General features: G+C 33.3%; 1 protein-coding gene across 1 annotated transcript; it reads left to right on the top strand.

The window, feature by feature from the left end:
* Positions 389–5,978, top strand: LOC109228986 (septum-promoting GTP-binding protein 1-like). Its single transcript, XM_019394271.1, is given in 7 exon segments — positions 389–680; positions 683–1,006; positions 1,728–1,848; positions 2,074–2,170; positions 2,271–2,310; positions 3,509–3,592; positions 5,578–5,978. Coding segments are annotated over 7 exon segments (855 nt in total). The 5' UTR covers positions 389–656; the 3' UTR covers positions 5,743–5,978.

Raw genomic sequence — 13,998 nt, 5'->3', positions numbered from 1 at the left:
GTGGCCTAATAAATATGTAGATTACGTGTTTCCCTTTTTATAATTGACACGAGAGTCGAGTGTATTATTGGTTTAAAAGAAGCCAAAATTGCAAAACATTTTTTATACCATTATTTTCTCCCACTTTTTTTTTTTTAGTTTAATTCTTTATGATAATGTTACAAAATAATTTTTACACTATCAATTCACCTGATATATGTATCCTTGATTTGTAGAATAAGTAACATAAAACAAGAAGTTGGTAATGTGCTAAAACATAATTACATTGATAATGTATATTGCCAGTGTATATAAATTATATATTTTATTTTATATACTGAATTTAATGACCAAACTACCCCTACAAAACATCTATATATGGTAGGTAGTGCCTAACTCAATTGACCTAAATACCCAAGTCCAAGTAATTACACATCAAAATCAAGAACAAGAAGCCGGCAAGTTTGACTATTTCCCGGAGATTCCAAAAAGACATACATAAACCGGTCAACCGCCTAACTCAAAATACAAACCAAAAAAACCCAACATTTTCCCATTCTTAATTTCTGTCGTACGTCGTGAACAGAGTAGAAAATTGTTCCAAACAGAACATCCAAAAAGAAAAAGACTACCAAAATGTGGAAACCAAAATTAGCTCCTATGTATATTTCCTCAATATGGCTGAAAACATCCATGAAGTAATAGCAGAAAGATGACTAATCTCTGCCGGAAAATCGTTCATGTGAATATAAGGTGGAAGATATTTGATAAAGTTTCAATATTTAGAGAGTTTTTTCGTTTCATTTGGGAAAGAATTTTGATTTGCTCAACTGGCCGGAAGCCGGTAAGAAAGTACCGGCGTTTGTCTCGAAGAGCTGCAACTCCGTCAATGGAGGAAAGTGAAGAGTACTACGGTGAAAATGATCCGTTGACTGCAACTTGTAGTGGGTATGATAGTGATTCAGATTTAGTTACCTTGAAAATCAGTATTTTGGGTGATTGCCACATTGGTAAAACAAGTTTTGTGGTAAGTTTAACTTAATCTCTTTCTAGCCTTACTATGTTGTACTTTTTTTTTGTTTCCCAGCCAGTGTCCGGTACTCACATTGGGGCCCGATTAAATCCGGATTCGCGCTGGGAAGTTACACATTGGCGACTCCATACCCGGGGGCTCGAACTCGAGACTCTGGTTAAGGATGAAGGAGTACTTACCACTTCACCACAACCTTGTTGGTTACTATGTTGTACTTTGTTACTCTTTTTGCTAACAGTGTTCAGATAAGCATGTTGTTTCTTTCGATTCTGTTTTCATTTTATTTTGCTGGTGTTATGGTGCTATTGCCTTTTTTATTTATTTTTCTTTGAGCCGAGGCCCAAGGGTATAGGGTAAGTTCTACGTGCACATTACTCTATCCCGACCTCACTTGTAAAATTATGTTGGATTTTTTTTTTATTGTTCGGATCAGTTTACTGCTCATCTCAACTAATACTCCATCAAGTATGTGCTATCTTCTACCAGTATAGAATTATATTATCCATCGAAACTTAGGCAGTTAGAGAGAAAAAATCAGCGAGTGACATTTTTTTTTTTCTAGTGAGACTTGAATTCTGATGATCTCCTAGGACCTTTTTTTTACTGGCCACAAGTCTAAACTCTATGGTGTTACGGTCACTCTATGTTTGTTCTTATGCTTAAACCAAGAAACAACCTTTTTCTTATACTTTTTTGGATTTTCTTTTTTTTCCAGATTAAGTATGTAGGGGATGAAGAAGAAAAGAGATGTTTGCATATGAACGGATTGAATTTGATGGATAAAACTTTAGTTGTACGAGGTGCAAGAATTGCATTTAGAATATGGGATGTGGGAGGTATGTTCATTAATTTCTAATTACTTAATCTAGTAGCTATTTTTGACTTCTTATTTTGACACTTCTAAGCCGTGAAAAGAGCCTCTTGCAGGAATGCACGTTAAGATTGCGTATGATAGACCTTTGTGGTCCGGCCCTTTTACGGAACCGGGCTGCCCTTTTTTCTTTAAGGTGGTAACTGTAGCTTGAATGAATTGTGTTTTGAATTTTCAAACTTGGGTGTAGGTGATCATAGCTCACTTGATCAGATTCCAATTGCTTGTAAAGATGCTGTCGCCATTCTCTTTATGTTTGATCTCACTAGCCGGAGTACATTGAACAAGTAGGTCATTTTAATATGATAGCTTAATTACGTTGTTGTTAGTGTACAGAAGTTAAACTCCGTTATTAAAAACTTTTCTTTTTCTTTTTTGAAATTGCAGTGTGATAGGTTGGTATAGTGAAGCAAGAAAGTGGAATCAGGTGCGAAACTTGGCTTATGTTTCAAATTAATGTCCTTTTCTTGAAAAGGACTAAACTTTAGAACCAAGAATTAAATTTACTTATTAACAAATCTAGCAAAAGTAAGATGAAACTTTCACTAGCCAGTAACAAATATTCCTTTTCTTTTCACCAAACAAAAAAGTACTACAGTGGTTGGGACTTTATTGATACATTGAAGTAAAAGCTAATTAAAGGAATTGAGTACTTTAGTTTGTAACTTTTTGTTTTTGAAGATGATAACTTAATCAGTTGGCTCATTTGATTTGAATAATTGAAGCTTAATGCCCACCTTAAATGGTTATTACTGATTACCAAAACTTGATTGGCTTTAACTTTCAAGAAGAATTATTGAGAATGAATTAAACAACAATTATGATGAAATGACCACTTAGTTCAGTTGTTCTTTACCAGTGAAATTCTGATTTAGAGCCCGTTTGGACATAAGAAATTTTTTCTTTTTTTCCAAAAAATTTTCACTTTTTCCGAAATTGGCGTTTGTTCATAAAATTTTCAATTTTCACTTGAAGATGCATTTTGGAAATTTTCGAAAATTTGAAAAACTCCAAAAAACTGCTTTTCAAAATTTTTACTCAAATCACTCACAAAACTTCAAAAACAACCCAAAATTATATTCATGTTCAAACACAACTCTAAATTTCAAATACCATTTTCACTTGAAAATTTTTTTCACCCTATTTTTAAAAATTTACAGATCTTATGTCCCAAATGCCCACTTAATATGTATTAGACTATTACTACTTTTTCTGGTTCACTTTAATTGACTTTTTGACTGTTTTCACACATATTAAAGAATTCAACTTTTAACATTAATTAACAATAAAATTGACCATGTTAACCTTTACTATTCCTTTCTTTAATTTGTTCATTGGAAATATAACAGATACTCCAAGACTCTTTACTCCAAAGGCAATTTTGAAAAAGAAAAAAAAAATTCTTGATATTTGAAAAAAACAAATACTGTGGATCATAAAAAAAAAAAAGGGTCAATAAATCAATTAAAGTGGACCCGGGGAATAGTAAAGATTACCACTGCTCTTCTGGATGGAACATTAGTGTTCAAATATGCATTATTTGTAGACTTAAAAACCCTGTTAGCTAAGCTAATTTTTTTGGTTCTAGAAGTCTAATATTTTTCTTCTACTATTGACAACTACAGACTGCTATTCCCATACTAATTGGGACCAAATTTGATGATTTTGTCCAGCTTCCACCAGACATTCAGTGGAGTGTGGTGACACAGGTACAATTCTGATCATTATAGCACTAAATTGATTAATCATCTTTCTTCTAAATCATTAAAGTTACTGGAATCTATATATATGTATCATTACCTGATGAATTTAAAGCTTTATAATTGAATGTGTATTACAGAAAACACTTACATAGTGATGTTTATATCAAACTAACAAACGCATGACACGATGCACCTTTATCACTAGTCAAGATTATTTAATCTATAACCACCTCAATTTATTATTTAACCATATATAGTAAACTAGTGGATTTCGTGTAAACAGGGGTAGTTTTTTCTTCTTCCGAATTACCATGATAAAATATCTTCGTGTTTGTACACTTTTCCTCTTTGTTTGTATGCTAGTTTCTTTTCGCGTTGGCGTCATAAACTGAAAAGAATGTGATAGCATTCACATTATCAACAGAATTTCCTTGCTTTTTGGTTTTAGGCTTATAGTTATAAAACTTATAAGTGAGGAGAGTAATAGCCCGTTTGGCCAAGCTTCTAAAATCAACTTATTTTGTGAGTGATTTTCTTAAAAGTACTTTTAAAAAAAGTGCTTTTGGTGAGAAGTAGTTTGTGTTTGGCTAATTAATTAGAAAAGTACTTTTGAGCAGTAATTAGTGTTTAGCCAAGCTTTTGAAAACTGATTCTAAGTGGTTTTTTCTCAAAAGTGCTTTTGGAGAGAAGCTACTTTTTTTTTCTTCTCCAAAACTGCTTCTGCTTCTCCTCAAAAGCACTTTTTTCCCTCCAAAAGCTTGGCCAAACACCTCAAATTTTGGCCAAAAGTGCTTTTGGCCAAAAAAAGCACTTTTGGCCCAAAAAAAAGCTTGGCCAAACAGGCTATAATAGTCATCCAGCTCCATGGCGCAACCATAAGGTCCAACCCCACTCCCCGAACCCAACAAACCCAAGAAAACAAATGCTAGTAGGATAGTATTTATGAATCAGGAGTTTAGAACGCGTTCAAAATAACCAGCAACTCGAACTATATATAAATATATATAATTCAAAGGCGCCCCAACGAGTTTTGTGGCCTAAAGCCAAACTTTATGAGGGGCCTTAACTTCTTTTTTTTTAACAAAAAATTAATTATTTATTTGAAGTTTATTTTTCTAGCTTTTCTTAGATACAAAGTTATTAATAATTTTTTTTATAATCAATAACTCCTAATAAGTCTTTCTTAATTGAAAATCAATTTATCCTTTCTTGAGACATTATTAATCTTAAGTAAGATTTTATCAATTTTAATTTTAAAAATTTATTTCCGCTGAAGCGACGATAACAAGAGTTATTAACATAATTCCTTAAGCAATAAAGACATTTGGAAAAAGAATCAAATCTTTTTATTTGACTGAGTGTATCAATTAAACTCTTAATTTCTAATTGTAGTATTTTCCTTCATACCTTTAATTCGAAAAATAATCCAAACCATCAATATCGAATTGATTATTATGTTTAAAAAACATTCAAGATTAAGACAATCATCTAGTGATCTTAATTTTAACCGCTAAATAGAAAATCGAAAATATTTTCATATGCTTCGAATTGTTCAAATCTATTTTTGAAGTGAAAAAATAGCATTGTCTATTATGTTTAAAAGTAATCAACTCCAAAGGACTTTTCGAAAGATTTTGAGATTTCATTATCAACATTCTTATCAAATTGTTATTACTTCCTAAATATCACATGTTTCTTACAAAATTCGGGTTCAATATTCATTTCAAGTGCAATTTTCTTGGCAGAAATCATAGCAATTGCAAATCCTTCTTCTCTGTATTTATTAGAGAAAGAAATTAAACGTTTTCACTTTACGAAATCTTTTTTTAAATTTACACATAGCCTATTAAGTGTAATAAAAAACAGGGCATCTACAAATGTGGGGTCTAAAGCAGTTACTTTATTTGCTTTATGGAAGGGTCGCCCTGATATAATTAGATCATATTCATTCTGATTACATGTTGAGAATTGGTGAAATGGTTTTTCTGCAGGCAAGGGCATATGCAAAGGCAATGAAAGCAACTCTCTTCTTTTCGAGTGCAACACATAACATCAATGTGAATAAGATCTTCAAGTTTATCATGGCAAAACTCTTTAACTTGCCTTGGACTGTCCAGAGGAATCTTACTATTGGTGAACCAATTATTGACTTCTAGATTTAGAATTACTCTGCTCTTCCTACTGCTGCTGTTGTTACATTCTGTTGTAGATACAGACCTCATTTTGACACTCTTTTCTTTTGGCCTTTGCCAGAAAAAGAGAGAACAGGACGAAGAAAAGAGTTGCGCATTATTTAACTTGTAATATTGCATCCTTTTCACCCTTTTTTTTTCTTGATACTTGGTAAAACTGTGGATTCATAAGGAGTGAAAGTTGAAGGTAATTTTTAGTAGACAACAACAACATATCCAGTATTATCAGACACCGCGGGGTCTTGGGAGGGTAGTGTGTACGCAGATCTTACCCCTACCTTGTGAGTAGGGGTGTACAAACCGAACCGAAAAATCGCACCAAACCGAAAAGTCAAACCAAACCGATTAAAAAACCCGACTCGGTTTGGTTTGATTTGGTTTGGTATTGAATAAAAAAAACTCGAACCAATTCGACATATAAATATATAATTTTTATATATATTATTTAAGATTTTATATAAAATTTTCTTTAAAAAATGTCTAGAAATATTTGGGATTCTCTTGCGGGATATAAATTTTAATAGAATATGAAGTGCTCCATATTTATTGACCTTAAATAATGGGTTGTATGATCAGTTTCTTATTAAGTGTTACTAAAATACGTGTATCTCTTTGTTCTTACATATTCATATCATATGTTAAGGTGTATTAAATTCTTATATCTTTTTCGAATGTGAAGTGGTTATTAATATTTAGGTATCATATTGATTTTTATGTTTAATTACTAAATTCGGATAACCTGAAAGTGTGTATCAACGAAAAATTATTGTCAGACAACTAAAAAAATAATTATTATGTGTTAACTAATGGAATTCTCGCATAAGAATATTTTAATTGATAATATGTTTGTCAACTTTTTATATTTTTACTAAATAGATGTATACGTATCAAATATTTAACAAAGTAAGATTGAAATAATATGTAAGTAACAAAAAATCCGAAAACCCGACAAAACCAAACCAATCTAAACCGATATAGTTGGTTTGGTTTGGTTTTGATAAAAACCGAACCAACCCGGTCCATGAACACCCCTACTTATGAGGATAGAGAGGTTGTTTCTAATAGACCCTCGGCTCAAGAAATCATAAGCACTACATTAATGAAAATATAGACAAGAAGGGACAGTACCAAAAAGTCATACAAAAGCAAAATAAAAACAACAAGATAGTAAGGTGATCAACGATGAAAGAAAATAACTGTTAGTCATACAAATCTACCATCAACAGAAAGCAAGACTGCGCAAAAGTTGAAGATAATTTTTACGGTAGACAAAATAGAAAAGTTTAATGAAGTGCGAAAAGTTTAATGAAGTGCAGAGATGTTTAGAAAAGTTTAATGAAGTGCAGAGATGTTTGTTGGTAGAACACCTCCGGAAGGTTAAGACACATGTTATATGTGGATTTGAGGGTCCTGCTGGACGACAATCATAGCCTAAATGTACATACTAACAATAAATGGTTAGTACTTATCAATTAATTTCATCTATTATTATAAGATTTGATCTATTGCTAAACCTAAACATGCTCCTAAACATACATTACATGACAAAATCAGAGAACGAATTGATCTTTTCCTTCAATGTATTCATCGCAATACATACCTACGTCTATATACAAGAACAATGAATCTTTTTAGAGTTAGCCAATACTTATTTTTATTTAGAAATTTAAACTAAAAATCTTAACTTCAGACAATTCAGAGCGCACTGGTTAATTCTTAAATAGCAGCCCGTTAGAGTGGTTACCTGATCTCATTTTTACATAGGAATTTTTACCTCCTATAGCAAAGTTAACACATTATTTATTTTAAATAAATACCATTTAAAAAAATTATATTCTATAGATACCTTTTAAGGTTTATAGCAAAATATTTAATTTTGGTTACCTCCTAGCCCTAAGCCACTAAATACGCTAATCAGTTACACTATTTTCTTTCTCTCTCTACTTTGATACATCTCATTATCTTCCCCCATCCCATTAAAATTTCCGTTCTCCCCCTCCTTCCACCGATTTTCTTTCTATCCCTTCCCACTTTCACCTCCCTTTACACCAGCGTGATGATCCTCCCTTTTTTTTTCTTTCTTTTTGCTTTGTCTTCTTCTGGAATTGAACTGCAGTAGAGGACTTGGAATATGAGGCAACGACGCTCGACGCAGAGCTAGAGAGTTGCAACTTTGAATTGCTGGTTGCGGTGGAAACTGGGCCGTCACTCGACGTTAAGTCCAAGGAGGAGATGGCGGCGGTCGTGGGAAGAGGATTCGTTTTCGGAGATCTACTGAGTGACGATTTCTTTCTTTCGCGATGAAGAAGAACATTTCTTTTAATATATTTCAATGTAATTTCAACGTATTATGCTGTATATTCATGGTTTTCATTGTATTCATTGTCTTTTTTTTCATTGTAATTCAATGTATCTCGCTGTATTTCATGTATTTTATTGTATTCTCTGTCTTTTTTTTCCCATTGTATTTCAATGTATCCCGTTGTATTCTGTGTATTTCATCGTATTCACTGTCTCGCTATATGCCATAAATGTATTCATAAGTTTTTTTAATTAATATAATTTATATATTCAGATGTATTATATAATTTCTCTGAAGATTGCTATGTTTTTGGGGTAATTTTTGGTTGAGAATCTTTTTTATAACTGAAAATACAAATTTTGTGTGTTATAATTGAGTTTATTGAGTTATATTAGGAGTCTATTATGTTAATTGATTCATTTTCCGTTTTAAAAACAGTGTAATCCCCTATTTCACGCCGTAAATACAGTCGAATACAATAATTTGTCCAGCTGTAATCCCATGTTTCACTCCATGATTACAGTCGAATACACTCGAATACAACAACTGATTAGCTGGACTTCCCTGATTCACGCCTATTTTTGCTACTGTATTCGTGAATACAATAGCTTAAATACATCAAATATACCTTATAACCACATAAAGATATCTATAATCCGCAATATAGCAAATGTTATCTATAGATAACTAATTACTAGTAATTACTATTAAAAAATAGTGCTTTATGAAAATTTCTCTTCTAATATAATTAGCTAAGTAGACCCATAAGGATAGCTTCACCAAGAAGGCCCAAAAGTAAAATCTGGACCCATTTTCCATTCGTCCTTCCAAAACAAATACTCCATCCGTTCCAATTTATGTGAACCTGTTTGACTGGGCACGGAGTTTAAGAAAAAATGAAGACTTATGAAATTTGTGGTCCTAAACAAGTCAAAAAGGGACCCAGAGTATTTGTATGGTTATAAAAGCTTCTCATTAATGGTGAAATTGTAACTTTAAGCTAAATAGTTACCAAATTTAGAAAGGGTTGATTCTTTTTGAAATGGACCAAAAACACATAACAGGGTATGTATTTGCACTTTCGCATAACAAAAGAAAACCCTAGCCACCTTGTCCTCCTTTCTTTCTCCGTCCAAAACTCCATAGGAGACTCACCATTTTTTATTCTATTTTCGTATAACATTGTAATATGGCAGATGTACCCGACGACATCACTAGCCTTATTCTCTCAAAATTACCGGTGAAATCTCTCTTACGATTCAAGTGTGTTTCTAAGCCATGGCGTTGTTGGATTTCAAGTCCAAACTTCCAGTTCTTGGATCAACAATGACGAGAAAGTCGAACCTTCGTAATTGTGCAGCCCGGCGGGCTTCCTGGACCCACCTTTCACTACATAAACTAACAACTCAATGAAGAAAAACTCAGCAGCCCTTTGGATGAGAATATCATTTTTGATTATTATCATAGTAGGATTTTGGGTTCTTGTGATGGTCTCTTATTAATACGCGTGAATGAGGATATGTGTTTCTTGTGGAATCCGACGACTCGATCATGCACTAAAATAGTGATTAACTACAATTTCGATATACAATATTATTTTCCACGAGGCGGGCTTTGTTTTGACTTCTCCAAAAATATTTACAAGGCTGTGATGTTTACTTTGGATAATTTTGTTATGGTTGCTAGTCTTAAGGAGGACGACAAAACGTGGAGGAGAGTCGATTTGCCTTACCATGATCTCCGCTCAGTGAAAGATGGGATTACATTTCATGGACGACTTCACTGTAGGATAAATATGAAAATACTTATAGAGTTATTTCTTTTGATCCCATCTCTGAAAATTTCGATATGTTTCCAATTCCCGAGCCGCCTAAGCATGAAGAATTTGATTGTGAAATAGGTGGTTTAGGAGTTTTAGATGATTGTCTTTGCATGAGTCGTGGTTTTATTTATGATTATAATTACGGCATTGAGATATTGGTCATGAAGGAATATGGAATAAAAGAATCATTTGGTCCTTATGGCGAGTTTGCAGTATTGCCCATTAATTACCGCCGCACACAATGGAGAAGTTGCTTTGCTAATAGACGATCATAAAATTAAACTTGCTGTATACAATCCTAAGAATGATGAAATGCGACAACTTTTTGTTGTCGATTATATGTATGGCTGTATATCAGCCTTTACCTATACGGTAAGCTTGAAAGATACATTACTGTAGTGACGAGCGACACAAAAAGTTTGGATTGCCGGCCGTGCATGTGGCTAGCATATATATATATAGAGAGTGTTTTTGGTCTTCTGCTTATCTCCTCTTGTTCTAAGCATAACATGTAACATGAATTATTTGATCTTTTTAATGTGTGAAAAAAAAAAAAACACTTCTTTTTGTGCTTATTTATATTTCGCTTCAAAACTTCAATAACTGATCTCACTATAATGACAGCATTTCCAGTACTTAGCTCATTAGGAATAGCTAGCCTCGATTGTATACTCTTGATGAGGAATATAATATATATATATATGTGCACAGCTGTAAGCCTGTAACGTTTTGCTATAAATAGCAATTTAAATTTTTACACTTCTTTTCTTTTGGCCTATGGCCAGGAAAAGGTAGAAAAGCACTGAAAAAGAGAGTAATAAATTCTTTAACATGTAATACTGCAAGTAGGGTGTTCATGGGTCGGTTTGGATCGGTTTTTTTCTAAAAAGAAACCAAACCAAGTAAGTCGGTTTTTCAAATATTAGAACCAAACCAAACCAATTAAGTCGGTTTTCTCGATTCGGTTTATGTTGGTTTTTCGGTGTTTTCGGTTATTTGTTGATTTTTTCTTAAATATAAGACATACATTACCAAACACATATTCCGGCGACCACATTTTCAATGTAACACTATCAAATCAATTGCCCTTTGAGAAATCTATTATTTACCAAGATATATTGATGATAATTGAATCAAATAGTGATGGATAATTTAAGGACTCAATCAAAAATATATTATTTTTAACACAAAATGGATTCTTACACTAAACAAAAGAAAACTACCAATCAAACTAGAATGTAAAGGTAAAGAACAATATTAGAAGTGCAAACTATTAACATTTACCATAAATTTTTTGAACCTTTGTATAAAAATATGCATATATAGGTGGAATAATAAATTTGAAATAGCTACTCCTATAGTCGGTTTGGTTCGTTTTTTTTTTTAATTAAAACCAAAACCAAATCAAATTTGGTCGGTTTTTAAAATTCAAAACCAAAACCAAACCAAACCAAAAAGTATCGGTTTTTTTTTGGTCGATTTGGTTTGATTTTCGGTTTGGTTCGGTTTTTCGGATTTTAATGAACACCCCTAACTGCAAGCAAATGAGACTTTAGATAGAGTAGATGAGAACTGCTGCTGCTTCTTTTTTCAAGATTAAAGGTGTCTTTCATTTATCATTTTAAGCATGATCAAAAGTTCTATAACTTTTATATTACACAAACCATGAAAACAACAGTTCCCACATCTCGTACTAAATACAAATTGGAGCTACGAGACTAAATACAACCTATTCAACATTACATCACATATATATAGGAGTCTACGAGACTAAATAAAAATTGGAGCAAAACGAATGACAAAAATCTCCATCAAGGTTAAGACACATATTATATGTGGATTTAAGGGTCCTGCCGGACGACAGTCATAGCATAAATGTACATACTAACGATAAATGGTTAGTACTTATCAATTAATTTCATCTATTATTATAAGTTTTGATCTATTGCTAAACCTAAACATGCTCCTAAACATACATTACATGACAAAATCAGAGAATAATTTGAAATTTTCTTTTGTGTGTATTCAATGTATTAATCGTTGTACATACCTACGTCTATATACAAGACCAATGAGTCTATTTAGAGATTAGCCAGTACTTATTTTTATCCTGAAATTTTAAATTAAAAATTTTAACTTCAGGACAATTCAGGACATTTTTGTACCAAGTATTTGAACTAAAAAACTGAACTTCATGACGCACTAGCTAATTCTTAAATAGTAGTCCTTTAGAATGGTTACCTGATGTCATTTCTACATACTTAGCTGAGTAGGCCCATAAGGATAGCTTCACCAAGAAGGCCCAAAACTAAAATCCGGACCATTGTCAAAGTCAGTTGGCCATATTCCTTTGGGGTAATGGCATGGTGTGACAACTTAATCACATAATTAGCAGAAAAAATCATAGTTATAGATATTGATACTAGATAGTCAATAAATATATATCACAATAATAATGTGTATATCAAAATGTGTATCACACTTTTATTTTCCTTTTTTGTGTATATCAAAATGTGTATCATAATTTTACTATAAAGAGTGTCTATAAAAAAAATTGCCTCTATATCCAAGTGTATAACACATCAACTAATGTTTATATCAAAATATATATCACAATTTTATTTGTATTTTTTGTGCATATCAAGATGTATATCAGATGTTTTTATTTTCTTTGTGTATGTTAGTACATAACTCATAATTTTTTGTGGATATACACAACTGTTAGAGATACATTAATATACACGGATGTGAATTAGAACTATTTTTTTTTAATTTTAGAAAAGAAGAAAAGAGGAAAGGAAAAAGAATAAAGTTCTTGTGACGACCCGACCCGTCGTCTCATGAGTTACCGTCCCGTTTTCCCCATTTATTCTCCTTCATGTTTCATTATCAGTATTGGTGTGTTAGAGTTGATTTGGATTGGTTTTGGTAGAAAATGAGACACATAGTCTCTTTAAGGAAGGTTTGGATTGGAAAAGTCAACCGGATGTTGACTTATGAGTTAGAAGGCTCGGATGTGATTTCCGGTGATTTGGTTAGCTTAGGGGAGTGATTTGTGACTTAGGAGTGTGATCGGAAGTGAATTTGGAGGTCCGATGTAGAATTAGGCTTGAATCGGCGTAGTTAGCATTTTGGCGATTTCCGGTTGATAGGTGAGATTTTAATAGAGGGTCGGAATGGAATTCCGAGAGTTGCAGTAGCTTCGTTAGGTGACTTGGGATGTGTGTGCAAAATTTCAGATGATTCGGAGGTGGTTTGGTCGGGTTTTTGATCGAATGCATGTTTCGGAAGTTTTGGAAGAACTTAGGCTTGAATTCGATGAGAATTGATGATTTTTGTGTTGTTGGATGTGTTCAAGTTTGAATAACGTTGTAGGATGCATTGATATTTTTGGTTGAGGTTCCGGGGGCCTCGGGGTGAGTTCGGATGGTTAAACGGAGAGTTTCGGAATTTTTGCATGGTTAAGGTCTGCTGGTATCTGGTATTTTCGCACCTGCAGTTATGGGACCGCAGGTGCGGTCAGGCAGAAGCGGAGGAGGAAAGTCGCAGAAGCGAGTCTTGGACTTAGGGCAAGTTCCGCAGAAGCGGAAGTGTGGACCGCAGAAGCGATCCCGCTGGTGCGATTTCTGGGCCGCAGAAGCGGTCGAAGCCTTTAAGTGAAAAACCGCATAATCGGTCCCGCATAAGCGGAAATGGAATCGCAGAAGCGAGAAGCCTGGGCAGAATATTAAATTAGTCTTCTTCGCGAATTTTTGAAAGAGTAACCTATTTCACTTCGGACTTGGAGAGTTTTTGGGCGATTTTGAAGAGGGTTTCAAGGACTTTGATCAGGTATGAATTCTTGGACTTAAAACATCATTTATGGTGTAAATACATGAATTTAGACGGAAAAATAAAGGAATCAAGGGTTAAGAATGGAGGTTAGGGCTTGAAACTTAAGAGAGGTATAATGGGGATTTGAGGGGTCATTTGGACTCCGATTTTGGTAATTTTTATATGCATGGACTCGGGGCGAGATGAGGAACCCGTTGATGTTAAATTTTCTGATTTTCGTGAAGTGGGCCCGGGGCTCGGGTTTTGCTAATTTCGAGATTTT

This window comes from Nicotiana attenuata, chromosome 7 (assembly GCF_001879085.1).
Source record: "Nicotiana attenuata strain UT chromosome 7, NIATTr2, whole genome shotgun sequence".
Lineage (NCBI taxonomy): Eukaryota > Viridiplantae > Streptophyta > Magnoliopsida > Solanales > Solanaceae > Nicotiana > Nicotiana attenuata.
The sequence above is the reverse complement of the archived record's forward strand: the minus strand, read 5'-3'. Positions and strand labels throughout refer to the sequence as shown.